This window comes from Natrix helvetica (assembly GCF_964273705.1).
Source record: "Natrix helvetica genome assembly, chromosome: Z".
In the NCBI taxonomy this organism is placed as follows: domain Eukaryota; kingdom Metazoa; phylum Chordata; class Lepidosauria; order Squamata; family Natricidae; genus Natrix; species Natrix helvetica.
The window spans coordinates 69,684,454-69,711,739 of record NC_138554.1 but is presented as its reverse complement, the minus strand read 5'-3'; the positions used below and the strand labels follow the sequence as shown (position 1 = coordinate 69,711,739).

Here is a 27,286-nt window from a genome sequence, read left to right as displayed (position 1 = left end):
GAACAATGTCTCTCTACCTTGTACAGTTGATCAAGTTCAAGTTATTATCCGTTATGTCCTCCGCCACCCATTTTTAAGAGCAAGTTATTAATGGTAGATGAACTGAAGAGCTTTGACCTTGAAAAATTGAACTATGTTGTGTTTCCAACTGTAAACAATCAAGTGCTACTTTTGCTCTACTGTTATTTCAAATTTAAAGAAATGTTTCTTAGTTATAGCTTTGGCTTTTTCTGTTATAACCTTTATAGAATAATTCTTCCACTGTTATAACCTTTATAGAATAATTCTTCCATTCTTCCTTTATAGAATTATGTCTTCCATAATTCTTTTTAACAATTTGCTGTTTTGTTATTATTTTATAAGTTATTACATGTTTACAACAGCAATCCTATTTACTTACTGTTTTATTATGATTTTCAGTTTTGAATTTTTTTAATGCAAGAAAAAATTAGTCAAACGTCCTGGATAAAGTAGTATTTTAATATGTCTTTTGGCCTCAAATGTAGTTGTAGGATTTCTTCCACTATTATCTGCCTCAATATGGTAAACAAATTCTTATGAACAAATTCTTTATAATTGTTATGAATTCTCACAGATTTATAAGTCTTTTAAATTTGTGCCATTTTCCCTTACTCTGGAAATGAGAGTAAAAAATATTGATGCCTCTACAATAGTGCCAAGATTTGTTGATTTTTCATCCTCAAATTGCAAGGCAATCATTTACTTAAGTTAACAGAAGTACACTAATACACTTGTGAGGTAATGTAAGAGTCACCATCTTCTCTGTACCATTTCCTTTTATTTTTGCATATCATTTTATTTTTATGTATTCGTAGTTGCCTCATATATCTATTATTTTTATATGTGTGTCTTTTTTCTGCCTCTCCGTAATACAGTAGGTCATTCATACATCTAAAACTTCATTTTAAGCCTTTATTCTGGGTTGATTCAAGCAATTATGGAAAGATTCCATGAAATATAGACATTAGACTGATGGCAAACACGAACACTGAGATTATGCAGTGGTAGGTGAAAAGGTCAGATTTCATAAAAGTTGAGAAAAGCAATTGGGGGGGAGACTGAGCCATGAGAAGATTCATTTATAATTTCATACTCACTGAAGTTTAAGCAATTGGACTGTATGTCTCTGTGTATATGAAGGCAGACAGGAAATGAATGCAAGGATGTATCTGAAAATCAATAGATTAGAAGATGTTAAAAACATAATTCTTGGACCATATATATTTAGAAGATTCCTTCAGAATCCATTAGAAATACATCTGCACTGGAGTTGTTTATCCCATTTTCCTTTGGCCATTTTAATTTCAAAATTTATCAAATATCCACTTTGTCCACTAAATAGCTAAGGCACATTAACTGTACTTATTATGTTTTTGCTTATTTTTATTTTGGTATTAATTATCATCAGCAATATTCTCCTGATTTGATGCTCAGAGGAAAGCCAGAAATCTGAAAGGAATTCTGGATTTTATATACTTATATTTGGAGGAAAGTCCACAAGATGAAAAGTGTTGTTCCTTGTTCTTTATAAGCAATATACAAGAGTAAATTAAATGAAGGCATAACTATAACAATTGCATTAAAGTCTTCAAATGATGCACTTCATTATATAGTATTGTTCCCATGGGAATTGGGGTTCAGGAGAGCAGCAGGGTATCTTTTTTTAAAGAGCTAAATTACCACCTAAAGTGGTGACAAGGCTGTTACCAAGAAAGAGGAGATAAAAATCTTACTCTATAAGTAAAAGGTAAGCTTCCCTCCTTTTCAGTTTTGAAAATCTTATCTCCTGAATACTACATTCTATTTTTATTTTGGGAGAGTACTTTCATTATGCCCCTACTCCATTATAAAACCAGTTAAGAGACAAAAACTGTTTCAGCAATATTAATTTTAACTACATATAAATATTAAGGAATATAGAATTAAATTGCATGATGATGCTCTCAAGCTCTGTATGTGTAACTTCTTTTTTAAATCTGTAACTAATAATACTTCATATAATAACCCCCATTTGTTACCAAACGTTGTTCATCTTCATGAATTATACTTTTATTTTTTTGTTCTACTTCAGTTTATTGTATTCTTAATAATGCCATTTTATTGGTTTGTCATTGAACTATACAGCAATAGCTTAAGAGAAAAATGTTAAAAATAAATAGAATACTTTTTCATAGAACCTAAATATAAATTTATTTGGCATAGCAAAATACATTTTGGGCCAGAACAAAAAGTATAAATATATATCTTTATGTCTTTTTAATATATATTTCTGTGTTATTTTGGGATATATACTAAGTTAACCTCATTGAACTTTTCTCCAGGAATTGATGCACTTACAATTGGCGAGTCATTATGCTGCTCCACCTGTGTAGTGTTAAGGTCAGTGTGTTTTTCTGATTATAAAAACCCATCCATGTCATTCCATTATAAATCATAACCATTCATAATGGAATGTGCCATAGCCCAGAATTGGTACACACTGTTTAAAGACCTGGTACACATGGTCAGTTCAGGCTATTTGAAACAGGGTTAGGGAAATTAGAATTACAATGAATCTCTTCTCTTTTCTATCTTTTCTACCGGCATTCCCTTGAAGATCCCACTAATTTCACATTTTGCTTAGCCAGAACCATATTTGTAGCTATAGGAATCTTTTAACTAAATAAATACTTTTGGTAAAGGGGAGGTAATGTGAACTGATGAAAACAAATCTTTGTCTTCTGAAATATATTGAAAAGATTCTGTCACACATTTGTTTTATTCCTAAGGCATTTGTTTGGGGTCAGAGTGTTTGCTCAGATTATTTTCATTCTGGAATGATGGTCTGTTCTCCTATGATCGTGGAGACAGCAGCCAGAATGGGTTTGCTGTGTCCAGTAACCAATTGGACTGAGTCTACACTTATGATGTCATTGAGCCCTCTCCTCCAAATTTTAACCTTATAGCATTAATTGGCGATTTTTTACAATTTATTTTCCTTTAAATTGGCTTTTTAAATGATTTTTTTTCTTCTGACCAAATTGGAGGGAAATTCAAAACTGCTTCCAGGCTGCTTCTCCTCTGCCGTCTGACTGCCTGCGGCCACAAGTTCGTTCACAAAGCCTGCCTTGCAGTCAGATCGGCCAGCTCACGAGCTCCGGCTCCAGAGCTGTTTCTTCAAGGCACTCCTCATCTCTGGGCACACAGAGGGACAGCGGCTGCTACAGATCGTTCAGCCACATTGAGTGTCGATGACCATTTTGCGGGTCGGAAAAGCCTGCGAAGATAGCAGTGGCCATTTTGAGGCTCAGAAAACCCTCAGAGGAAAAAAGTCAGCCATTTTGGACACTTTAAAAAAGACACGAACTCTGCAGCAGCCGTGGGAAGTGCCCAGCGACCCAGGATTATCCCAGGAGGACCGAATCAGGAAGCGCATGTCCATCAAACGGGTGAGACAGTTGCCTATGCTTATTGTGGCTTTGATTTATGTCTTGTGAGATGACTGACCAAGCTGTGGCTGCAGATACAGGTTTTGAGGAGGCAGGGCCATCGGGGGCAAAGAGCAGTAGGAAGAGGCAAGCCAAAGAGGCTCCTTCCTCAGGGGGTGAACCCCAAGATCTCTAAAGCGGCTACCAGAGCAGAAGAGCGCAGGCAGAAAGCTCTGGAAAAAGAATTTAACAGGGCCCAAAAGCAGCAGCAAATTCAAAATACTCAGCCCTCTCCCCCTTCTCCCGAAGGGATCCAGGCTGCCCCTCCAGATCCACCAGTCTTACCCCCCATGGGTCCTTGCCCTTCACTGGCTGATTCAGATGGGAAATTGTCTTCTTCAGAGTCTTCCTCTTCTATAGAACCTCACAACAGAGGCAATTTTTTTGATGTCCATCTGAATAGGGATTGCACCTTTGAACAAGCTTCCCTTCCTGTTGGTCATGGTTCTGGGATTCCCCAGGCCATGTTCACCTCACCTGCAGATATGGCAACCATAATTGCTGAAACCATTAAACAGATCATGGCTGCTGGCCTACAACAGCGCCCCCAGCCTTCTCCATCACATAACCACAAGCATAGATCATCTACAGCTGCTCAACAACCTGCTCCCTCTGCTTCTACCTCTCAGGCTTCAGTTGGTGGGGAGCAGGATAACTTATGGGATTCAGATCTGTCTGACGACGAGGTGGTCACCCCGGATGCCCCAGCCTTTGCCGGATTATTCAAAACTGATTGCTTTAAGCCCCTTTTCCTTAAGGCCATAAAAGCTGCTAACTTACCATCTTCTGCTTCAGCCTCTACTTCACAGGCTAAACCGACAGAACCGGCTACAACTGAGGGTCCCAGTACCCCATTCACCAAACCTACTGTGGAAAAGGAGGTGATCCATGCTCCCAAGATCTTCATGAACGTGATCCAAAAGCAGTGGGAGTCCCCGGGCACGGGTCCACAGCCAACCAACCTCGACAAGCGTCTCTATAATATTGCACCAGAACTCACCAAATTCTTCGAGACTCCTCCAGTGGATGCACCGGTTGCAGCCCCATCATCTCCTACAGTGGTCTCTGGAGCCCCTGAAGAAGTTCTCAAGCCTGAGGAGAAAAGGTCAGACCAAACCTCAGGCAGGGGCCTAGGTTGTTAGGGTCTATACTGCCACTTCATTTTTCTCCAGAGTGGCCCTAGTCTGGATTGAACAAGTTCAGGAGTGTATTGCTCCTACAGACACTAGATCACATAGGGACCTCAACAAGATTAGGGCAGCCGTTGAATATGCAGCTGATTCTTCTTTCAATGCTGCCATGTTCGCTTCTAAAGCCATGGCCTCTTCGGTCATGGCCAGGCGTCTGCTTTGGCTCAAGCCATGGCAGGCGGATGTCTGTACCAAGTGGGGCCTAGCAACCTCCACCTTCAGTGTCACCCAATTATTTGATACCCCTTTGGATCTATACCTCACAGAGTCTAAAGACAAACTCAAGGTCCTTTCATCCATCTATAAGAAACAGGACAGTTGTCTCGCTCCTTACTACAGGAGGTCGACCTTTCGGCCAATCCTTCACTCCCAGACAGAGATCTCACCAGGACAGATCTAACAGATCTAACCCCCAAGAAGTCTTACTGTGGAGGAAGCAACTGCCAATTTTCATGACGAAAATGATTATATGGACTCTCTTCCAATCGGAGATCGCCTGGCATTCTTTGACCACTGCTGGGAAGAGACCACAACAAACAATTGGGTACTCAAAACTGTCAAATTTGGCCTCATGCTGGAATTCCTCTCCACCTCCTAGGAACACTTTGTGCCATGCCCAGTCTCTCAGTGTCCTCGCAAGAGGTCACTGATAGAACAGCCTTTCAGCACCTGTTGGAGATATGGGCCATCCAACTGGTTCCTCCTCATCAGGAAGGACAGAGTTTTTATTCCCACCTATTTGTGGTACCAAAGAACTCCGGGGGATGGAAAGCAATTTTGGATCTAAAATCGTTGAATCACCATATTGTCTACCGGCGTTTCAAGATGCATATCTGCTCACCATCATGCAGGGAATCAGAAAGGGTGATTTCCTCACGTCGGTAAACTTAACCGAAGCTTACCTTCATATTCCCATCTTCATAGACCACCGAAAATATCTCCATTTCTCTTATGGGAGGAGGCATTTCCAGTACCGAGCTCTTCCATTCGGACTGTCCTCGGCCCCCAGGGTATTCACAAAGGTAATGGCAGCCCTAGCCGCCCACATCAGGTCACCCCCAATTTGGATTCTCTGTTACCTGGATGACATCCTCCTGTTGTCCAGGTCACCGGCTCAAGCAGAAAGGGATCTCTCTCTCACCATTCACACTCTGCGGAATCACAGGTTTGGGGTAAATCTCAAGAAGAGTCACCTCATACCCAGAACTTGCATTCTTCACCTCAGGATCTTAATAGACACCGTGGCGGAGAGGGTGTTTCTATCCAACAACCGCATATTCAGTCTGAAGGAAATTATCAGGAAGGTTTTGCGCCTATGCTTCTTCTCTCCCAAGTTTTGGGCAAGATGGTGTCTTGCTTTGGGGTTGTCCTGTCGGTCAGGTTCCACAGCAGGATCCTTCAATGGTTCATGCTTCCGCATCAAAAGGCCGACAGGAGCTGCTCCCTTCTCAGGGTTCTCCTTCCCACTCAGGTCTTACAGTCCTTCAAATGGTGGCAGTCCCCAGCAATTTTGCAAGGAACATTGTTCAGGGATCTGAGTTGTCTCACACTTACAACGGATGCAGGTCTGATGGGGTGGGGGTGCACATACAGGAGCTAGTGGCTCAGGGTCAGTGGTCCTTCAAAGAGAGCCAAAACAGCATAAATTGGCTAGAGTTATGGGCTGTTCGCCTCGCCTTCATACAATTCCAACACAAAGTTCAGGACCACCATATATTAGTCCTAACAGACAATACCATGACCAAGGTGCACATAAACAGGCAGGGGGGAACACGTTCCTGGCCCCTGATGCAGGAGTCCACCCTGTTGTGCCGGTGGGTGGAATTTCACCTGTCATCTCAGAGCAGAGCACATCTCAGGGGTCTCCAACATCCAGGCAGACTTGGTGAGCCGGACCAGGATAGATCAGGCGGAGTGGAGCATCCATCCGAACCTCTTCCATCGACTGACACTACAATTCGGCCTCCCGGTGCTAGACCTGTTTGCGGCGGCAGAAAAAAACCAGGTACCCAGGTATTACTTGCTGTTCATGGATCCCATGGCAGAAGGAGTTGATGCCCTCAGGTGCCATTGGCCCAAAGGTCTCCTGTACGTGTTTCCACCCCTTCCCCTCATTCAGGGGATAATTCGGAAAATTTTGGAGCAGGAGGTGGAACTCTTACTACTATTTTTTTATATTTTATATTTCTTAGCACTTATATACCGCCCCCTCTCCCGAAAGGGACTCGGGGAGGTGTACAGTCCGTATCAGAAATACAACAAATTAAAATTATTAAATAAATAGATACATATATACGTATATGAGAGGAGGATAAAAAGATATGCAAAACTGTACAGCTAAGTAAATAAATCAGAATATACAAAATTTAAAACCCCAATATCCTGTAAGATTAAATTTAAAAGAGACAATCCCTCTAAAAACCAGTAAAAGATATGTATGCCAGGAGGTAGACGTTATAATTATGCCAGGCCAGCCAGTCGAAACAGGTGTGTCTTCAATTTCTGTTGGAAGGAGCGGAGGTCAGTAGTGGTTCTAATGTCGGGGGGGGAGGTCATTCCAGAGGGTTGGGCCCATCACAGAGAGGGCCCTACTCATCGGTGTCGCCCGTTGGCATTGCCTAGTGGACGGCACCAGGAGAAGCCCCTCCCTGTGAGAGCGAATTGGCCACAGGGATGTGTGTGGGAGGATGCGATCCCGCAGGTAGCTAGGCCCTATGCCATGGAGCGCTTTAAAGATGGTGACGAGAACCTTGAAACGCAGCCGAAAGACCACAGGCAGCCAGTGCAGCTCGCGCAGGAGAGGTGTTACGTGGGAGTACCTGGTACTCCCCATGATTACCCGCGCGGCTGCGTTCTGGACTAGCTGCAGTCTTCGGGCGCGTCCCAAGGGAAGCCCCATGTAGAGAGCGTTACAGTAGTCCAGGCGAGACGTCACCAGTGCATGAGTGACCGTGCGTAGGGCATCCCGGTCCAGAAGGGGGCGCAATGGGCGCACCAGGCGAACCTGGTGGAACGCCCCCCTTGCCACGGCTGCCACATGGTCATCCATTGACAGCCGGGCATCTAGGAGGATGCCCAAATTGCGCGCCCGTTCCACAGGGGGCAATTGTTCGCCCCCTATGGCCAGTGATGGAATCAGCTGGCTGAACCGAGGTGCCGGTAGCCACAGCCACTCAGTCTTGGAGGGGTTGAGTTTGAGTCTGTTGTCCCCCATCCAGACCCCGACGGCTTCCAAACACCGGGACATCACTTCGACAGCCTCGTTGGGGTGGCTTGGGGTTGAGATGTACAACTGAGTATCGTCAGCGTACAGATGGTACTCAACCCCAAAACCACGGATGATCTCACCCAGCGGCTTCACATATGCGTTGAACAAAAGGGGCGAGAGGACCGACCCCTGCGGCACCCCACAAGAGAGTGGCCTCAGGGTCGACCTCTGCCCCCCAGTCAACACACATTGCATCCAACCGGAGAGGTAGGAGCCGAACCACCGTAAAACGGTGCCTCCGACTCCCATCCCCTCCAGCCGGCGCAATAGGATACCATGGTCGATGGTATCAAAAGCCGCTGAGAGGTCTAATAGGACCAGGATAGAGGAACAACCCCTATCTCTGGCCCTCCAGAGATCATCAACCAACGCGACCAAGGCTGTCTCTGTGCTGTGCCCGGGTCGGAAGCCGGACTGGCGTGGGTCTAGATATTCGGATTTGTCAAGGTGTCGTGCAAATTGCTGTGCCACCACATTCTCAACAACCTTCGCTAAAAAGGGAAGGTTGTAGACTGGACTATAATTAGCCAGCTCCGTTGGGTCAAGTGAAGGCCTCTTGAGTAAGGGCCTCACCACCGCCTCTTTCAAGGCAGTCGGTAAGGAACCCTCACCCAATGAGGCGTTCACCAGGCCCAGAAGCCAGCCTCGCGTCACCTTCCAGGATGCCAGTACCAACCAGGAGGGACACGGGTCCATTGAACATGTGGTGGGTCGCAGCCGTCCACGCAACCCGTCCAAATCCTCGGGGGCAACAGAGTCAAACTCCTCCCAGAGTGGACTCACAAGACTCACTGTTGACGGCTCGTCCAGTCCACTGAGGGGGGCCCATCCGCTCCGGATCTGAGCGACTTTGTCCTGCAGATATTCCCCAAACTCCTCTGCTCTTCCCTGCAAGGGTGCCCCCCGCGTCTCCTGCGACAAGAGAGAGCGGGTCACCCTAAACGGCGGCAGGGCGGTTATCCGCAGACGCAATGAGAGCGGCACAATGTCCACGTTTGGCCGCTCTCAATGCCACAAGGTAGGTCCGTAAATAGGCTCTTACCTGTGTTCGGTCAGACTCGGAGCGTGAGGACCTCCACCTGCTCTCTAGACGTCTCCTATGGCGCTTCATCACCCTTAGCTCCTCGGTGTACCAGGGAGCCCGGGTAGGTCGCTGCCGTAGGAGAGGTCGCAAAGGCGCAACCCGGTCCAAGGCCCCCGCTGTCGCCCTATTCCAGGCGTCGACTAGGTCCTCCGACCGAGCGCGGGTCAGGGCTACAGGTAGTGGCCCAAGCTCCGTCTGGAACCTATCCGGTTCCATCAAGTGCTTGGGGCGGTACCAGTTTGAGCAAACTGGCTCCGCCTCCTCGCGGTGGAGGGTAGCGCCAGGGAAGTCCAGCCGGAGACATGAGTGGTCTGACCATGACAGGGGAGTGATATCTAGATCCCCTATTCCCAGATCACTCGTCCACTGCTCAGATACAAAGACAAGGTCCAGTGTGTGGCCACCTTCGTGGCCAGATTCGCCACGCTGGCCTTCGTATGCCAATCTAGTGACTCTGTCAATCTCCAATCCATGGCACATTCCACGGTCTCTCCTGTCTCTACACCAAGGGTCAGTTTGTCATCCCGACCTCCAGTGGCTACAATTAATCGCATGGCGAATGAGCGGCAAGCCTTAACTGCCGATAACATCTCCCTCAACGTCATTGCTACCATTCAAGCATCACGCAAAAGCTCTACTAACTGCATTTACGATGCCACTTGGCAGGCATTTGCACTTTGGTGTGCTAACAAGACTATTGACCCACTTACAGCGTCCATTCCTCAGATATTGGACTTCTTGCAGCGGGGACTTGATCAGGGCTTTACTCCTAATATGTTACATCAACAGGTGGCCACTTTGGCTTTTATCCTCTCATCCTTTGATCTGGAGATTTCTCCATGGAGCCTCCAACCTCTGTCCTCCATCCATCCCTAGGTATCTGACTTGGGATTTACCTCGTGTCCTAGAGGCCTTGACTTCCTCGCCCTTTGAACCAATGAGATCCACTTCTTTGAAACTGTTGTATTTTAAGACATTGTTTTTGGTGGCTATAACATCTGCCAGATGCATTTCTGATATGGCTGCCCTTTCAGTCAGGCATGACTTGTGCGTGTTTCATCCAGACCGAGTCATCTTAAGACTGGACCCGACATTCATACCGAAGGTGAATAGCTGCTTCCACAGAGGTCAAGAGTTAACCTTACCTGATTTCTGCCAATCTCCTCGTCATGAGAGGGAGTGTAAGTGGCACACTCTTGACGTACGACTGCCTTCAAGATCTACATTGACCACACCACTTCGTTCCGCCACTCGGAAGCGCTCTTCGTATCCTTTCGCCAAGCTTCCTTGGGTAACAAGGCTTCACCGGTGAGTCTGGGGCGGTGGATCAGAGCCTGTATTAAACTTCAGTCTTTGCAGGTACCTCTAAACATTGCAGCTCATTCTACACGAAGTGCTGCAACAACTGCTGCTTGGACCACGCAAACCACATTGGAAGAAGTCTGCCGGGCAGCCACATGGGCGTCTCCCACGGTCTTCATACATCATTACAAAGTTAGACAAGTATGCGTCAGCTGACGCAGCCTTTGGGCGCAGGGTGCTACAACAAGTGCTTGTGCCTTTAGTATTCCCACCCTAGTGGACAGCCCAGTCTTTGCTACATCCCATTTTGACTGCTGTCTCCACGATCATAGGAGAATGGAAATTGTTCTTACCTGACACATTCATTCTCTATTGAAGTGGAGACAGCAGCCAGCCCCACCCTGGGTGTGTCATGCAGTTCAGAACTTTTTGTGTGGAGGAGAGGGAGTATGGACTTGATACATGTGCGTTTGATTCTCACAATTCTCACTTGAGTCTACAGTCTGCTTCGTCTAAACTGGGGAGGAGTCACCAAGGGCTCGATGACATCATAAGTGTAGACTCAGTTCAATTGGTTACTGGACAGAGCAAACCCATTCTGGCTGCTGTCTCCACTTCAATAGAGAATGAGCGTATCAGGTAAGAACCAACGCCCATTTTTACCTTCCGGGCTGAATACAATGAGAATTTTTCACTAATAAAAATATTACAAGCCATCTGATTTTAGACAATTTCTTCTCTTCCACCTCCTCTTCAAGTGCTCTACATAACATCCTACACTGTTGTGAAGAGTGAATCAATTCTTGTGAACAAGTTTTGAGGGGGCTGCAATCAGTATGGGTATTGACAATAATTTGAGTACTTCACTTGTACGAGCAATATGTTTTCAGTGTAACTGCATACATTGCCTTGGGAGCCTGATTTCTAACTAAACATTGTTTCAGTTTATATATTTTGAATTAAAAAAACATCATCTGTTCAAATGTTAACAAGAGCATCGTGATTGTCTTTTTATGAATAATAAAATTCACAGAAGTGACACATTATGTTCCAGGAAAGTCTATGCCCAATATATTTCTTATTTTTAATACTACTACCTGTAAATTAAGATTGAAACTCCTGAATGTAAAGTGGAAGATCATGTGAACCATAATAAGAATATACTTGTGAACTGGAATACATCTTTCAGTATGGCATATACAGATATTTAAACTTAAATCCATTTAAACCCTTAGATCTTAAAGATTGATCACCTTTTCATTTTGCTTCCTTTAAAAAACAGCTAGCCCTAGATAAACAATTAATTCAACCTCTGGGCAGCTTCAACCCTGTAACTGCCACCTGTCAATTTCATGAGTCTGTATGCAGTATTGATTTGATTCTTAGTCATCCCAGTACATAAATCTGCCATGACAATGTGCATGCTTTATATATTTTGACATATGTCAAGCTGGATTGATTCCTATTGCAATGTACACATTTTAGCCATATCATATTATTAAATTATTATGTGTTTATTAAAACTAAGACAATATAGTACCGTTTTTCTAAACAATTCAATCTCTGAATTAAACCAAATATTTTCTGTTGTTTTTTTTACTTGCTGAGCTTTTCTTTGCTGCTGATTTATCAAAATAGTTTCATTTTCTGGAGGGTAGAATAATTTTCAGGATCTGCATTATTGTATTAACAATTGAGCAGCTGATCATGCCTTTTAAAATGATTGAGATCTGTGTTTATGGCAAACAGGCTTTTTTCAGTCAGTTAATTAAACATATTTCAAAAACTTACATAAGAAATAGTTGAAGCTTGTTCATTGAACAAAATATTGATGTAACTGTTCAGAAACTACTATGCAATCATTTTATAATATTTTCATGCATATTTTCCTATGCCACTCTTGATTGTTTGTAACCAAAGATCTCTGTATAATCTTTTAAGTGGAAATAAATTATTTTCATTTATCAGTTGTTGCCTTTACAGTTCAAGAATTTAGGAAGTGTCCCTTCTGAAACATTTGCCAAGCACCCATTCCTTCTGCATAGTCAGCTGTCACTTGCCTGACCATTGTCTAGTTTGTGGCTCTTCCTTTGGTTATTCACAGATATCATAACATCCATGTTCCCCTCACCTTACGTTAGGTAAGTTCTTAAGCGAGCCCCCTCTAAATAGAAAAAATATTGCATACAAGAATTCCCTAATTTTTTGGGGGGGGGGGGAGTTGCTTAAACAGAAGTTCCATCAGTACATTCTCAATCAATATTAGAATGAACTTGAAACCTTTCTGTATTTGATTTATAAAATGTGTTATTGTTAGTCATTCAACTTAGATGCCACCCAACTCCAAGTTTGCTATCTCACAGCATAAAAACAAAGCAAATCTACAATAAAAATATAAAACAATAAGCAAAATGGTTAGTGATAACAAAATATAAGCTAGCAAGGGCTTCCAACTACTCTAGCTCAGAGAACATTATATTACAATATGGTGATAATTCAATCTAAAATCATTGAAACTTTTGGGTAGAACAGAGCTTCTGTATAAGCTGCTCTGGTGGAAGGAAGTGTTAGGTTCAATAAAATCATATTTCTGTGCAAATATGAGTAACCCTGTGGTCAAATTCATATTTTGTCAAAATAGAACATCTATGAAGTGGATAAGAGATAACTTTCAATAAATATTGTTTCTTTCATGTCCATAGAAGTAAGCAAGTTGTTTCTTTAACTACCTGGCTAGTTTTCTTTAAGATAAGTCAGCTTTTCTGACACTTATCATCTTTCAACAGTCAATTCCATTCCATTTACAAAGGCTCCTCCTTATTCTTTATCCCACTTTTTTATTCAAGCAGAAGATAAATTAAGTGTTAAGAGTTATTGAATATCTTAGGTGAAATGTAAAGCACCTCTTCCAGATCATTTTTACCCAAGCACACAACACATCAGATTTCATTTAGAAAAGGTAGTCTGTTTGAGCCCCTACACAATTTCTTCCTTGTGTATCTTTTTGGAACTGAATTTGAAGCATTGTGTAGGGCTGACATATGCTCTCTAGACATCTGGGAAAAACCTTACCAACATAGGCTTATGCTACTTAATACGTAAAGGAATACTATGCTCCTTTAATATACCGTACTTTTTGGAGTACAAGACACACCAGAGTATAAGACATACCTTGGTTTTTGGGGAGGAAAATAAGAGGGAAAAGATTCTGCCTACCAGGTATTCTTCTGGCTAGCATCCTTAGTCTGGTCAGATTCAGCACATAGGTTTGCTGGTTTTGAGTGCTCATGTGTGCGCATGCTTTTTATCCCCTGATTGGGGATACAAAAACAGTTTCTAAAGCAGTGGTGAAATCTAATCCCCACCTCCATCGGTTCTGTGGACATGGCTTGGTCGGGGGGTCATGTGACTGGGTGGATGTGGCCAACTTTGTTTTTAGTTTCAGCTATTTTTTTAGCTTTTTAAAGCATTTTCCCCCTGCCAGTTCGGGCGAACCAGCAGGGAAAAAATGCTTTTAAAAGCTTTTTAAAAGCCTTTGGACGATCACATGGCTCACAGCTGAGCCGCACAATCCTCAGAAGTATTTTTTTTTTTACTACCGGTTTGCATAACCAAGGACAATCGTTCCTACCGGTTCAGCCAAACCGGGAGAATTTCACCCCTGTTCTAAAGCACAGCTGATCATTGGAGGGAGCAGTAATGAGAAAAGCAGGCAAAGCACGGAAGACCGCTTCACTCATTAACGGCTCATTAGGGCTGAAAAACAGCTTCGAAAAAGCTACATTTGGAGTATAAGACACATTTTCAGCCTCTTTAAGAGGGGGCAAAGTGCGTCTTATACTCCGAAAAATATAGTACTTTGTGAAGCATCTCTTTGTGAAGACTTGGCACTGTGGGAACAGAAACTAAGTTTGGAATATACTATATAAATAAGAAAGAGTGTCGGACACTTTCAATATTTCCCACTTGATTGGATGAAAACAGTATAAATGTCATATTGCCATGGTCTGAATTGCTCTTCCCCAGCAAATTAATCAGAAATAAAAACTTTAATACTATCGCTCTTCACCTCCAAGCCAGAGAAGGTACTTCATTATAAATAAAATCTTTGCTCTCTTTTAATAACACCCATGCTGTAAAAGTGAGGACAATAATTTTTCTGTTTAAAAAGCCAATGAAATAGTGTAACTCCTTAACATAATTTAGGAAATCCCTACAGGAAATCATCGGTTTACAAAAGTCTTTTAAGAAATCCCTCTGGACGCCAGACCCAGCTGCTCTTCACAGAGCTCTCCGTTCAAGCAGCCATTCTGCTGGCAGCTAGCCCCGCCTCTCCTGAAATCCAAGCTTTTAAAGGAAGGAAAATCATTGCTAAGAACAGAATAGAATGGAATAGAATTCTTTATTGACCAAGTGTGATTGACACACAAGGAATTTGTCTCTGCATAAGCTCTCAGTATACATACAAGCAATAAGAGATCATAAATCATTTCCTGCCAACACCAAAAACAAAAGTATTATATTTTATTGAGCATAAATAAAAGCAACTCTTTGATAAATAAAATATAACAATTGAAAAAAGTACTTTATAATTGAATGTTACCCTTCAAAATATCCATATAGAGAATAATGTTATAATAAAAATGTTTTTGGATTGTTATACTACACAAGACTTTCTCATTCTTTTTCTTGTCTGAAAACAATAAGTTAATTTGAGTAATTGCTACTGTATAAGATGCAGATGATACATTGAAGGAGAAAAGAATTTTCTTCACTTCTGATTCTATTAAATCTTTTTGACAATTGCATGCTGCCTCATAACCATAGCATGGTCTCTTTGTATTGATGCACTTTGGGAGTTTTCATTAAGAAACCTTATATTTTAAAGTCATGGGGCTTTTACTTTTCTACAATCCCATTTTTAGGGAATAGAGCCTATGTAATGTTTGCCTTCTTTTGGGTATGTTCTTATTACTTTGCTTCTCACCAGCTCAAGGTTGACTCAGCCTTCCATCCTTTCAAAGTCAGTAAAATGAGAACCCAGATTGTTGGGTGCAATATACTGACTCTATAAATCACTTAGAGAGGGCTGTAAGGCACCGTGAAGCAGTATATAAGTCTGCTACTGCTATTGCTACTTACAGCATAAAAATGGAATATATAGGTTGCAATTCAGTTTTAGGGTGAAACATTTCTATAAGTCCCCCAGGTCCTGTGGACTATATTCATGTAGCTATGTATAGAAATGCAGACTAAAAATAAATTGATCAATCAAATGTCAAAAGCAAATTCAATGCACAGACTCAATTGATTGAAAAATATAATTAAGGGCTAAGAGGGAAAAAATTAGTTCCTAAATACAGTTGAAACAGACCATTAATAATTTTCATCCACAAAATAATGACCTTCAAGAATTTAAAAAGACTGCACAGTGATATGCTATCCATGCACAGCTAACCAGTTTAGCAATCACCAATATTTCTGACTTCAAAAATATAACACATGCATACACACCCAAATCAAGTTGAAGCAACTGTACAACAATTATGCAACATTTGACAGATACATCAAAGTAAATAGTGTGCCTACACGTTACATGCATCTTGATCTGCTAAGAAGAGCAGGTCTTCATGTCTTCTAAAGGACAGCAGAGTCAGGATCATAGAAAATTCAAAGGAACAGGGAAATCATAGAAGTTTTCCCATATTTTTGGAATGATTAATATAATGACCTCTTAAAAAATAAAATGCCATACTCAAGTCTCTAGGCTATTATTTATTCACTGTTTTTCTCATCACAGTTGTTGAAAGTTGTTTTTCCAATTTTCATTTTTCACTAAAAGCAAGAATATTAGCAAAAAAGTATTCTACTTTAGCTCAGATAATTATAATTGTACATATGTTACTATGTGTGAAATCTATATAGGTAGTTCTTGACTTACAATCATTTCTTTAGTGACCGTTAAAGTAATGACATGTTATTGGTCCTTGTACTTAGTGACTATTGTAACATCCATGTACTCATGTGCTTGTGATTTGAGTGCTTGGCAATCAGCATATATTTCTAACCGTCATAGCATCCTAGATTCACTTGATTTTCAATGCCAATTTTTCCAGCAAGCTTTCAACAATTAAATGTGATGTGCTTAATGACCATGGCAAAATAGTTGTAAAATTAGTCATGTGACATCTCATTTAACAATCGCATTGCTTAGCAATAAAAAAAATCTGGTTCTAATTGTGATTGTAAATTGAGGAATATTTTTAATGCACATTATGTTTTAGGGTTTTTTGTGAGTTTTGGGGGAGATTTCAGACTCTAATGCCCTGATCCTTTTTTTTCTGCTGAAATTTTAATGAAGGGGAGCTGAATCTAGTTGAATTTATTTAAAGTCTATTTTGAAATCACAAAAAAATAGATATAATCATATACAATACATTTGTTTCTGTACAAATTTCCTAGAGAATAAAGAATAAATTACAACATTAAATCCTTTCTTCTTAGGACTTAATTTTATTAAAAAATGGGATGGTGGTGGAATAGTAATTACTATAAATTAAGAGGATAGTCATGGCTACCTCTGCTTGTTTCCTTCTTAACAATATTTCCCAGCTTTTATTTCCTTTTGAATAAAGAGATTTTATTCTGGTCTCTATTGTGATACTAAATTAAGCCCGATTTAATGCAGATCTTCTATTTAACTGTATCCTACAGTACAGGTAGTCCTTGATGTACGGCCATTCATTTAACAATATTTCAAAGTTACGTCTATATGATCCTGGGTTTGTAGGATCTTTATCTGGTTTCACTATCAGTATTATCAAAGATTGCTTCCAGGAACTTGGAATATTTCCCCTTCCATTATTTTATTAAACATCATCTTCATCTTCAGCACCAATAATCCTTTAAAATGTTTATAATATTCTATCCCTAGCCCATCTAACCCTGATGCCTTACCTATTTTCAAGTTATTAATAACTTCCAGTATCTCCTTCTATTATTGAATTTTACAATTTAATTTTTTTCTATATATGCCTGACTTTCATTCACATTTATTTTATTTCCCTTATATAGCTTTTCAAAGAACTTCTGAAATATCAATAATTTTTCTATCATCATGTTACATCTTTCCCCCTTATCATTCTTTATTACTCCAATCAGGATTTTTGCCTTTTTAACTTGTGTGGCTCTAGCCAACATTCTAGAATTTTTATTACTATTTTCATAAAATTCGCTGTTTAAATATTAGTTTTATTTGCGTTATTGATGGAGGTTTTGGCAAACACAATTAGGGAAGATTCATTGATTGAAGGAATTGGTGTACAGAGGGAAATTAAAATGATACAGTGTTAACATTTCAAAATCCTGTAGTTATTATAGAGAGGATATATTTACACCTGAATGAATTTGGGAAATATAGTGGTTTACAAATAAACAGGGAAAAATCAGAAATGATGTTATATAACCATAGTAAAGAAGAAGTGAATGTATTGAAAGGAAAATATAAATTAAAAATAGTAGATAGTATTAAATATTTAGATATTGACATCCCCAAAAATATTCAAGTGTTAAAATAAATTATGAAAAGTTAAAGAAATATATAAACAATAAAAAAGATAAATATGGGAAAGTAAAATTATCATGGTTTGGAAGAATTGCAATGATAAAAATGAAAGTTGTACCAAAATTTAATGTCTTGTTTTGAATGATCCCAATTAAATTTTTGGATCAAGAATTAAAGCAAATATAGAAGTTGCTGGAGGTGTATTGTAATGGAGGTAAGACAGCAAGAATAAGTAAAGCATTATGGTATGAACAGTTTAAAAAGGGTGGGCTGGGTCTTCCAAATGTTAGAAATTATTGAGTAGCTAATAAATTAGCATTAACTAGAGATTTAATATGAAGGGATATAGAGTTGGAAGTATTAAGGAAAATAGATGATCCCTATAGAAACATATTGCTTTAAAAAGGATATTTTAAAAATTGCTAAGTGGATTCAAAATCCCTTTTTAAAAAATTTGATAGAACTATGGAATATATGGAGATATTGGTTAATGCCTGGATACTGGTTAATACTCGTTAATGCCTTTAACATTGGTGGTGGAAATGGATAAATTCCCTAAGATTGAATTGAAAGAATGGATTAGTAAATTAAAAGAAAAGCAGATATATAAATGGGAAAAATGGAAAAACAAGATAAATAATATAACACAACTAAAGAACGTTTTATCAGATATTAAATTACATTGGTTGAATTTAATATAGTTTGATAAAGGGATAAAAATGGAAGAAAGATTCGAGGAGAAAGATAGACAGTTAACAAAATTTGAAATGATTATAAAAGAATGAGGTGAATGATAAATATATACTGTGTTTCTCCGAAAATAAGTCAGGGTCTTATTTCCTTTTGACCCCTCAAATAAGCAGTTAGCCTTTTTTTCTGGGAGGTCTTATTATTTTTGAGGTGCAGGAGGTGGTGAGTGTGGTCACCTCATGGCTGCTGCTGTGTTGCAATATTTTCAGGAGGGCTTATTTTCAGGGGAGAGGTTATTTTAGTGCATGCACTCAAAAGCCTGTTTGTGCTTATTATGCAGGGAGGTTTTATTTTCAAGGAAACAGGGTAGGTAAAGGAAGAATTGGGAAAATATACAGAATATTAACTGAATTAAAAGATTAGGCAAACACTTTAAAATTAATTTGGAAATCAGATTTAGTAGAAATAAATGATAATGATTGAAAAATATTTGGAATAGAAGAATATATAAGAATATGTCAGTTAGAGTTAAGGAAATGAACATAAAGTGATATGGAGGTGTACCTAACATCATGTAAATTAAATCAAAAATATGTTAAATATACAAATAGTTGGAAGTACGAGAAAGAGATTGGAACATATAAACATATGGTGGAATTGTGATAGTGCACAAAAATATGGAATATAGTATTTAGGGAAATTAAAGCACTTTTGAATATGAATTTAGATATGTCACCAAAGATTGCATTACTGTTGCTGATGGAAAAACAGGATATAAATTATGAAACAAAAAAGGATTTGATTGTAAATTTGATAATGGCAGCTAGATTAGTGATAGCTAAATATTGAGGATGAAATTGGGATATTCAAAGAAATGAGTAATATAATAAAATCTGGATTATGAAAACAAATGATAAATTAGCAACAGAAATGAAATTTTAAAAAGGGATGATTGAAGTAAGCAATTAAAATGAAATATGGGGGGATTTTATAAAAACAGTGTGGGTGGAAGGCAAAGGGAATAAGCCTACCATGTTTCCCTGAAAATAAGACAGGGTCTTACCATATTTTCTAGAGTATAAGACGCACCCTTTTCCCCCTTAAAAGAGGATAAAATTTGGGTGCGTCTTATACACTGAATATAGCCCCACCCACCCACCGGCCCCAACCCTTTGGCCTCTGCCTCCCAGCAATTTACCTTTTTACAGCAAACAGGGGCTTGCGGCCCTGCAGCCTGTAATAGTTGATGATCGGGAGAAATTGAAAGTAAAGCTTGCTGTTTGCTCCAAGTGGCAAATTGCTGGGGGGCAAAAAAAAATTCTTGTGCTAATCAGGTTGTTTGCTGCAAGGAGATAAGTCAACAACTATAAATGCCTATAGAATGTTCAAATTATTAGACTTATTTTTTAACTGCTTTATTATTATTCTAGACAACTTAACAAAATGAAGAAGCTTTTTTTAAAAAAAATGCTTGATCTGAAGAGGCCCCGTGCTATTGTTTTAAAAAGTGCTATTCTTTTAAATAGCAGAGAATAATTATACTTCCAAAAAGTACATCAATTTTAACAGTATCTGTACAAGTCTAGTCTGAAATATAACACTACAAACAGTGTATATTGTCTGTACTATTTGTTGCAAGAAGGCAATTGCTGAGAGGCAGATATTTTTCCCTTGTTTTCCTCCCCAAAATCTAGATGCGTCTTATACTCCGAAAAAGATGGTATTTTCTTTTGCCCCCCGCCCCCCGAAATAAGTGCTTGGTCTTATTTTTGGGGAGGTCTTTTTGAGGTGCAGGAGGCAGCGAGCGTCGTCATCTCATGGCTGCTGCTGTGTTGCAATATTTTCAGAGAGAGTTTATTTTCAGGAGAGGGCTTATTTTAGTGCATGTGCTCAAAAGCCCGATTGGGCTTATTATCTGGGGAGGGCTTATTTTGGGGGAAACAGGGTAGTCAAGAATATATTTGGTTTTGGAGGATAAGGGCACAATATATCTTTTAGTTGTTATAGAAGAAGAAATATAAGAAACATATGGTCTCTGGGGGACCACTGTAATATTTGCATTTTCCCCCTTTTTGTATTTAGATTTATATGTATTATGTTTGTATTATTTGTATTCAAAATTAAAAATACAAAAAAACCAACAATATTTCAAAGTTACAACGACCTTGGTAAAAGTGATTTACAATCTTGCACTTATGACCATTGCACCAATTCCGTGATAATATGATTACAATTTGGGCACTTGGGCGCTGACTCATGTTTACAGCAACATGTAACATCTTGTGGTCATGTGATTGCAATTTGTGACCTTTGAGCAAACCTTTGAGCTTTCTCTGTGGGAGCGCCTTCCCTCTGGAATGAGCTGCCCCTGGAGCTTCACATAATCCCTGACCTCCGGTCCTTCCGACGCACCCTAAAAAGTTGGCTTTTCCAGCAAGCCAGCCTGGCCTGTTAATTTTAACTTATTTTAAATGTATTGTCTTTTAAATTCGGTTTGTTTTTTTGGATATGGATTTAAATTTTTTTTAACTTTTGGGATGTATGTTTTTTAATGTTGTACGCCGCCCTGAGTCCTTTTGGAGAAGGGCGGCATATAAATCCAAACAAGCAAGCAAACAAACAAACAAACAGATTTGCTTAACAACTGTGGTGATTTAATGACTGCAGTGATTTGCTTAACAACCATTGTAAAAATTATCATAAAACTAAGTCTAATTTGACTTATGACAATAGTAACTTACAGTGTGCACTGGCCAGCTGGTCTCATGCACACGCCAGAAACCAGAGGAACAGCTGGTGACAGCAGACTTGCCCACAGAGAGGGCTTTGTGTACCACATCTGGCATACGTGCCATAGGTTCACCATCACGGTGCTATAGTTTAACATATATTTCTGTCAAATAGTCTCTTCAATGTTGCATATTCATATATTTACAGTGACCAGCATTGATATTACCCTAAAACTGATACAACCTGTTTTCATAAGTACTTATTTTCCGCCTCGTCAGGTTGCTTGAATTAACCAAAATTAGTAGCAAAATTACAGTAACGAAGTAGCAACGAAAATAATTTTATGTGTTGGGGGTCACCACAACATGAGGAACTGTATTAAAGGGTCGCGGCATTGGGAAGGTTGAGAACCACTGTCCTAGACCATCTCCAGCACTACAATAGTCTTTGCACTCTATCAACTGGAATGTTCTCGCAGAAAGCTAAAAATATTGGTATCAATATAGTAGGATAGAGACAATTTTTATTCTAATTAAAATTTAACTTAAAAAACACTTAATAGTTCTATGCCCATGTGCCACTAAGAATGGACCTTTATGGCTCAAGAGAAAGATATCTTCTAGATTACATGTTAATAGCATATGATTTTGAATTTATTGCAAAGATTGTAATCTGGTTTTTCTAGAGAATCATCATTTGTGAGTGTCTTCGCCTTTCATCATTTAATAAAGCAAAGTTGACTCAGCCAAGCAAGTAAACATTCCCCTTCTACTGACAGATATCACAAGCTTCTATGGTCCTTTAATTGTCTACAGCCTCAATTCAAGGGAGGGAGGGAGGAAAGAAGGAAGGAAGGACGGAGAATGGAAGGGCAAAAAATTATAGAAAAGGTGAAAAATGTAAAAGAAATAAAAACATAAAATAGAAGTTGTGTATTTGTACCACAAATATATCAATTAAAACCAAATATAAGCAATAAAACATGATAAGCATAGGATTAAAACCGAATAATAGAGTACATTCAATAAAAGCGTGGGATCTACAATGTCCTGGTTACAATTTTTACATATATGCTTAGTTATGCAGTAAATAAAATTACATTTGCCATATCACTAACATTTTAAATTAAAAACTGACACTGTGGGTTTTTTAAAAATATAATTTTTAAAATCACTATAAATTATTAACTAGAATTATAAAGTGTACCATATTAAGTTAACTCTAGGAATCTGCTTTCTTATAACATTGAAATAATAAACTGTTAATTTAAAAACAAATTTAGAATATGGTGGAACTCTGGAAAGTAAATCAAGATCCATGAGTGGTTTTTAAGATATGCAAAGCTAATTAAATATATTTTAAGGAATGCATTTAGTAAAAAAAAAATTCTGATTGGAAAAGGAATTCAGCTTTCCAGATTTGTTTCACACTGATATGAATAATTTTACAAAGTTCCTAAACTTTACTGCAGGCTTTTTTGCATTGCCATAAATGTGAAAAATGATTCACCTGATTCATTTAACTATTACCAATTTTTGTAAGATGTGATGAAGGTAGTGTGCAATGTTCCCTTTTTCAGTGTGTGCGGAAAAGTATAGTGTTTGAGCGGCACATTTTCAGGCCTGAGCACCTGAATATTTTTTAGCCATAATTGCCATCAGAGCAGATGTTGGGGAGGGGGGCAAGAAGGAAAAGGGTCCCCTCCCTCTCCCTCAGACCCCCCAGAAGGAAAGGAAGGGGGAGGGAAAGGAAATGGGAAAAAGGAAAGGAAAAAGGAAAGGAAATGGAAAAGAAGTCAAGGAAAAGGAAAGGAAAGGAGAAAGGAAAGGAAAGGGAAAAGGAAAGGAAAGGAGAAAGGCGAAGCCCCAGAGGAACCGGCGAAGGGAAAGAAAAAAGGAAAGGAAGGGAAAAGAGAAAGGAAGGGAAATGGAAAAGAAATTAGGGAAAAGGGAAAGGAAATGGAAAAGAAGAAAGGAAAGAATGAAGAAGGGAGGGAAAGGGAAGGGAAGGGAAAAGAAAAAAGAAGAGAAAAGGAAATAAGAAAAGGAAAAGAGAAAGGAAGGAAATGGAAAAGAAGGAAAGGAGAAAGGAAAGGAAAGGGAAAAGGAAAGGAAAGGAGAAAGGCGAAGCCCCAGAGGAACCGGCGAAGCTCCAGAGGACCAACAGAATTATTCCTTCTGCAGCGTCATTGGTCTCCGGGCAGAGTCTTCCTTGATTTCACCAATCACCAGATAGAGGAGAGAGTTCGGTGCAGAGAGAGAAGGGAGGGAGGGGGGATATTTTCAGTCATATTTTAAGACATTAAAAAACACTGCGCGGCAGTTTGAAACTTCTGCGCTGTGTTTTCTTGTTACGTGCGCGGCCGCACAGCCGCACAGCTTAGAGGGAACATTGGTAGTGTGAAAGGTAGAAGGTGGGAGGGCAACATTCTAGGGCAAAGAGGCAAAGAGCCATAGAAAGTTTGATAGGGAGAAAGAGTTTAAAAGGCTCCTGTCTGGTGATTCTCAGAGTATATCTGTAGTTATGCAAATAGTTTCTTTAGATAAAATTCTGTCTATAAGTGAGGAACAATAAAGGAGAATGAACTCAATAAACTCAGAAGTAACTATTTCCTAGTTCCTGGGGGTGTGACAGAAATGAATTATTCATCTTAGCAACGAAAACTTGAATAATGCACTAGTGACAAAATATTTTTACACTTTTGTCTAATTATCATATTCTGAATAAAATTAATAATTTTCTTCCATTGAAAGTCCCATTGCATGTTATTACAGTATTCAAATTCTCCATCCGTTTAATCATGCAGTCTTGCATATATTTGTTTCTGTTCCCAGGCCTATTTTATTAATCATTTATAAATTAAACTAAATAAAAATGTAAAGTTGTATTTAATATAATATTTGGATCCTGTCAAATTTCTCAATATTCCTCTTTTTTCCTGCAGTTGTTTTCATACTGAGCTTCTTATTTGAATGTTCTGGAACCAACTATTGTAAAATAAGAATCTTAAAAGATTTTATCTTTGTCAACACGTCTTGAAATCTGCTTATATTATTACTTTTCCTCTGATCAATTTTTAATAACCTCATCTCCAAAAGCAGATTTTTAAAAACAAAGCTAGAGGGGAAAAACTGGTATCATCACCAATATAACAGCACACAATTCATTATTGTAAGGTCTCTTATTAATGATTTATTTTTATTTGTATCAGTTCAAAAATATGTATGCAGGGCATCAGGAAGCCCTATTCCTTTCCAAGAAAGGATAGAAGCATGAGATAAAATCTCTTCTGTGATTCATATTTAACAACTAGCATAGTTGTACTGTTTAAGATTCAAATCCATGAATTCTCACTTTCTCAAATCCTGCAAAATCTTGATCTGAATCCTCTGGCTTTTATTGAACAGTATTTTATGGTTGACCATACTTTAATTTTAATACATATATGTAACATTTCTTAATATCTTATGCTTCCTGAAACTCACATCTTGATAACCACCCAGTTAGATTATGAAAACACATTCTGCATAGAAACAATCCAGAATCAATAGCTAGTACATTTAATAACTTGAGTATTGGTGAGATAGTGATGCCAATGTAGAATAATAATTATTTTTTGGGGGGGTTATGGTTAAGTAGTTTTATATTATTTCTGTATGGCTCTTAGGGTTGTTCAGGTGAGTTAAGAAATTATTAATTAAACATAAAGATCAATTGTGCTAGAAATGAGTTGTTTAGATATAACCAGATGACATCATATTTTTCATGGCAGATGGCCTTATTGTCCTTACTCACTGACTATCTGATAAAAGCAGCAGTAAATTTTCATGCCAGTTCTTTGCAAAGAGTGTTTGACTCATCAAGTTAGAAGATCAGGTATCTTTCTGCTGTTGCCATACTGCAAAAATGAAAACCATGTGCCACATCCCTTTACCAATAAAAGATAGAGGGTTGCACTTCTGTTTGAGAGGCCCAAGCTTTATCTTTGAGCTTTGTGATATGTCTTTTGATTTAGTGCTTCCAAAATTGCTAAACAATGTATGACACTAAATAAACAATAGCATATTAACTATAATTGATAAATAAAAAACTATTTATCAATTATACAGCAGAATCACAGCATAAGAGGCAAGTAGAATACCAATCCAAACTGCAGAACTGAATGTTGCTTTCGCCATTTCATTGACTCAGTCCTAGAAATTTGAACAATAATTAAAATAATTTTTATTTCAAACAATATGAACATAATGGAAAGAAACCAAGGGAAAATTATATCTTAATCTGCCTATATTCTTAATGAGAATATTTCACAATGTCAAGAAAGCACTCAGTTTTTTCATTAGATACTAGGCTTGAATATGGCTTCACCATCTTTGTACTGGGGCTGATATTAGAGGGCAGGTAGGCTACTAACAACTCTGTCTACCGATTCTGATCAAAGAGATAATTCGAAGTTACATAGGCTGCAAATTCCTTTTATTTTAGGTTTCCTTCTGGGTTGGGAATTATAGTTCAGTTTTTCACAATGATGCAGATTATGCATTCAAAAAACAAGCCATCTGTTTCTTCAAGCTGTCATTGAAGGCCGAATATGGCTTTTTCAGGCTCGTTCCTCGGCATGCATATTTTCCAGTGAGACAAACTGAGACAGAAAGATAATTTTATTGCAGTTAATCAGAATCTTCAGACAAAAGGAATTCCTCATTCAAAGAGGAAACACTAGTCTTTAGCTTACACCTATCCCCTTTTATAGTTAACATAACAAATAAATCTGAAAAAGGAAAGTTGATTGGACAGGATAATAGTATACATGTTTATTAAAATGAGGTCTGAAGAGGAATAAATTGTAAGGAGAAAGGTTGTTTAGGGTTCAAAAATAGATAAGCCAGACCCCAATTTGCACTAACAAACTTTTCTTATCAGGAGCTAGTCTCCAGCTAGTCTCTAGTTTAGGAATGTTAAAAGCTAATAAATCTTAGAATAGAATAGAATAGAATAGAATAGAATAGAATAGAATAGCAGAGTTAGAAGGGACCTTGGAGGTTTTCTAGTCCAACCCCCTGCCTAAGCAGGAAACCTTACATCACTTCTGACAAATCATTATCCAACATCTTCTTAAAGACTTCCAGTGTTGGAGCATTCACATCTTCTGGAGGCAAATTATTACACTGAGTTGCTTATCTCCCTGATTAGTTTCCACCCATTGCTTCTTATTCTACCCTCAGGTACTTTGGAGAATAGTTTGACTCCCTCTTCTTTGTGGCAACTTCTGAGATATTGGAACACTGCTATCATGTCTCTCCTAGTCTTTCTTTTCATTAAACTAGACATACCCAGTTCCTGCAACCGTTCTTCATGTGTTTTAGTCTCCAGTCCCCTAATCATCTTTGTTGCTCAGCTCTGTACTCTTTCTAGAGTCTCCACATCTTTTTTACATCATGGCGATCAAAACTGAATGCAGTATTTCAAGTGTGCCTTACCAAGGTATTATAAAATCTTGAGCATCATTTTAAAAGAAAGATATAAATCAGATTAAAATACAAAATAACTATGTTAGTTAACAAATAACAAAACCCATGTTATTTGCCCCTCATCATAAAAGCTGAAAATGAAATGTGTTGTGCCTTCCTACTAATTTAATGCTTTCAAGTCCCTTAGAATTCACGTGAGTTCCACACTATTTATGTTTGTATATGAGGTGGGAGGGGTATTTTGTATGTGTATATGTGACATATGTGCGTATATGCATGCATATGTAAACAAAAGTATGTTATCATCATCATTTTAGTGATTGTCCACTGCAGGATGAAGGCCTCTTCCACATGTTTCCAAACAATTGGTCCTGAGCTTTCTTTTGCCAATTGGGCCCAGAATACTTCCTGATGTTATGAATTCATCTTGTCTTAGATCTCTTTCATGGACGCTTTTTATCAAGTGGGATCCATTCTATGACTGCCTTGATCCACCTGC

General features: G+C 39.0%; 1 protein-coding gene across 6 annotated transcripts in view; it reads left to right on the top strand.

Moving 5' to 3' along the window:
• The window catches only part of HECW1 (HECT, C2 and WW domain containing E3 ubiquitin protein ligase 1), a 236,427-nt gene that overhangs the window by 39,108 nt on the left and 170,033 nt on the right, over positions 1–27,286 (top strand). For 2 of the 6 annotated variants that reach the window (XM_081932566.1, XM_081932567.1), the window contains exon 2: positions 2,343–2,400. The exons of the other annotated variants lie outside the window; for them this stretch is intronic. In XM_081932566.1, the coding sequence (XP_081788692.1) occupies positions 2,374–2,400 (27 nt within the window). In that variant the 5' untranslated portion in view covers positions 2,343–2,373. The remainder of the gene's footprint in view (positions 1–2,342; positions 2,401–27,286) is intronic. 6 annotated transcript variants of the gene reach the window in all.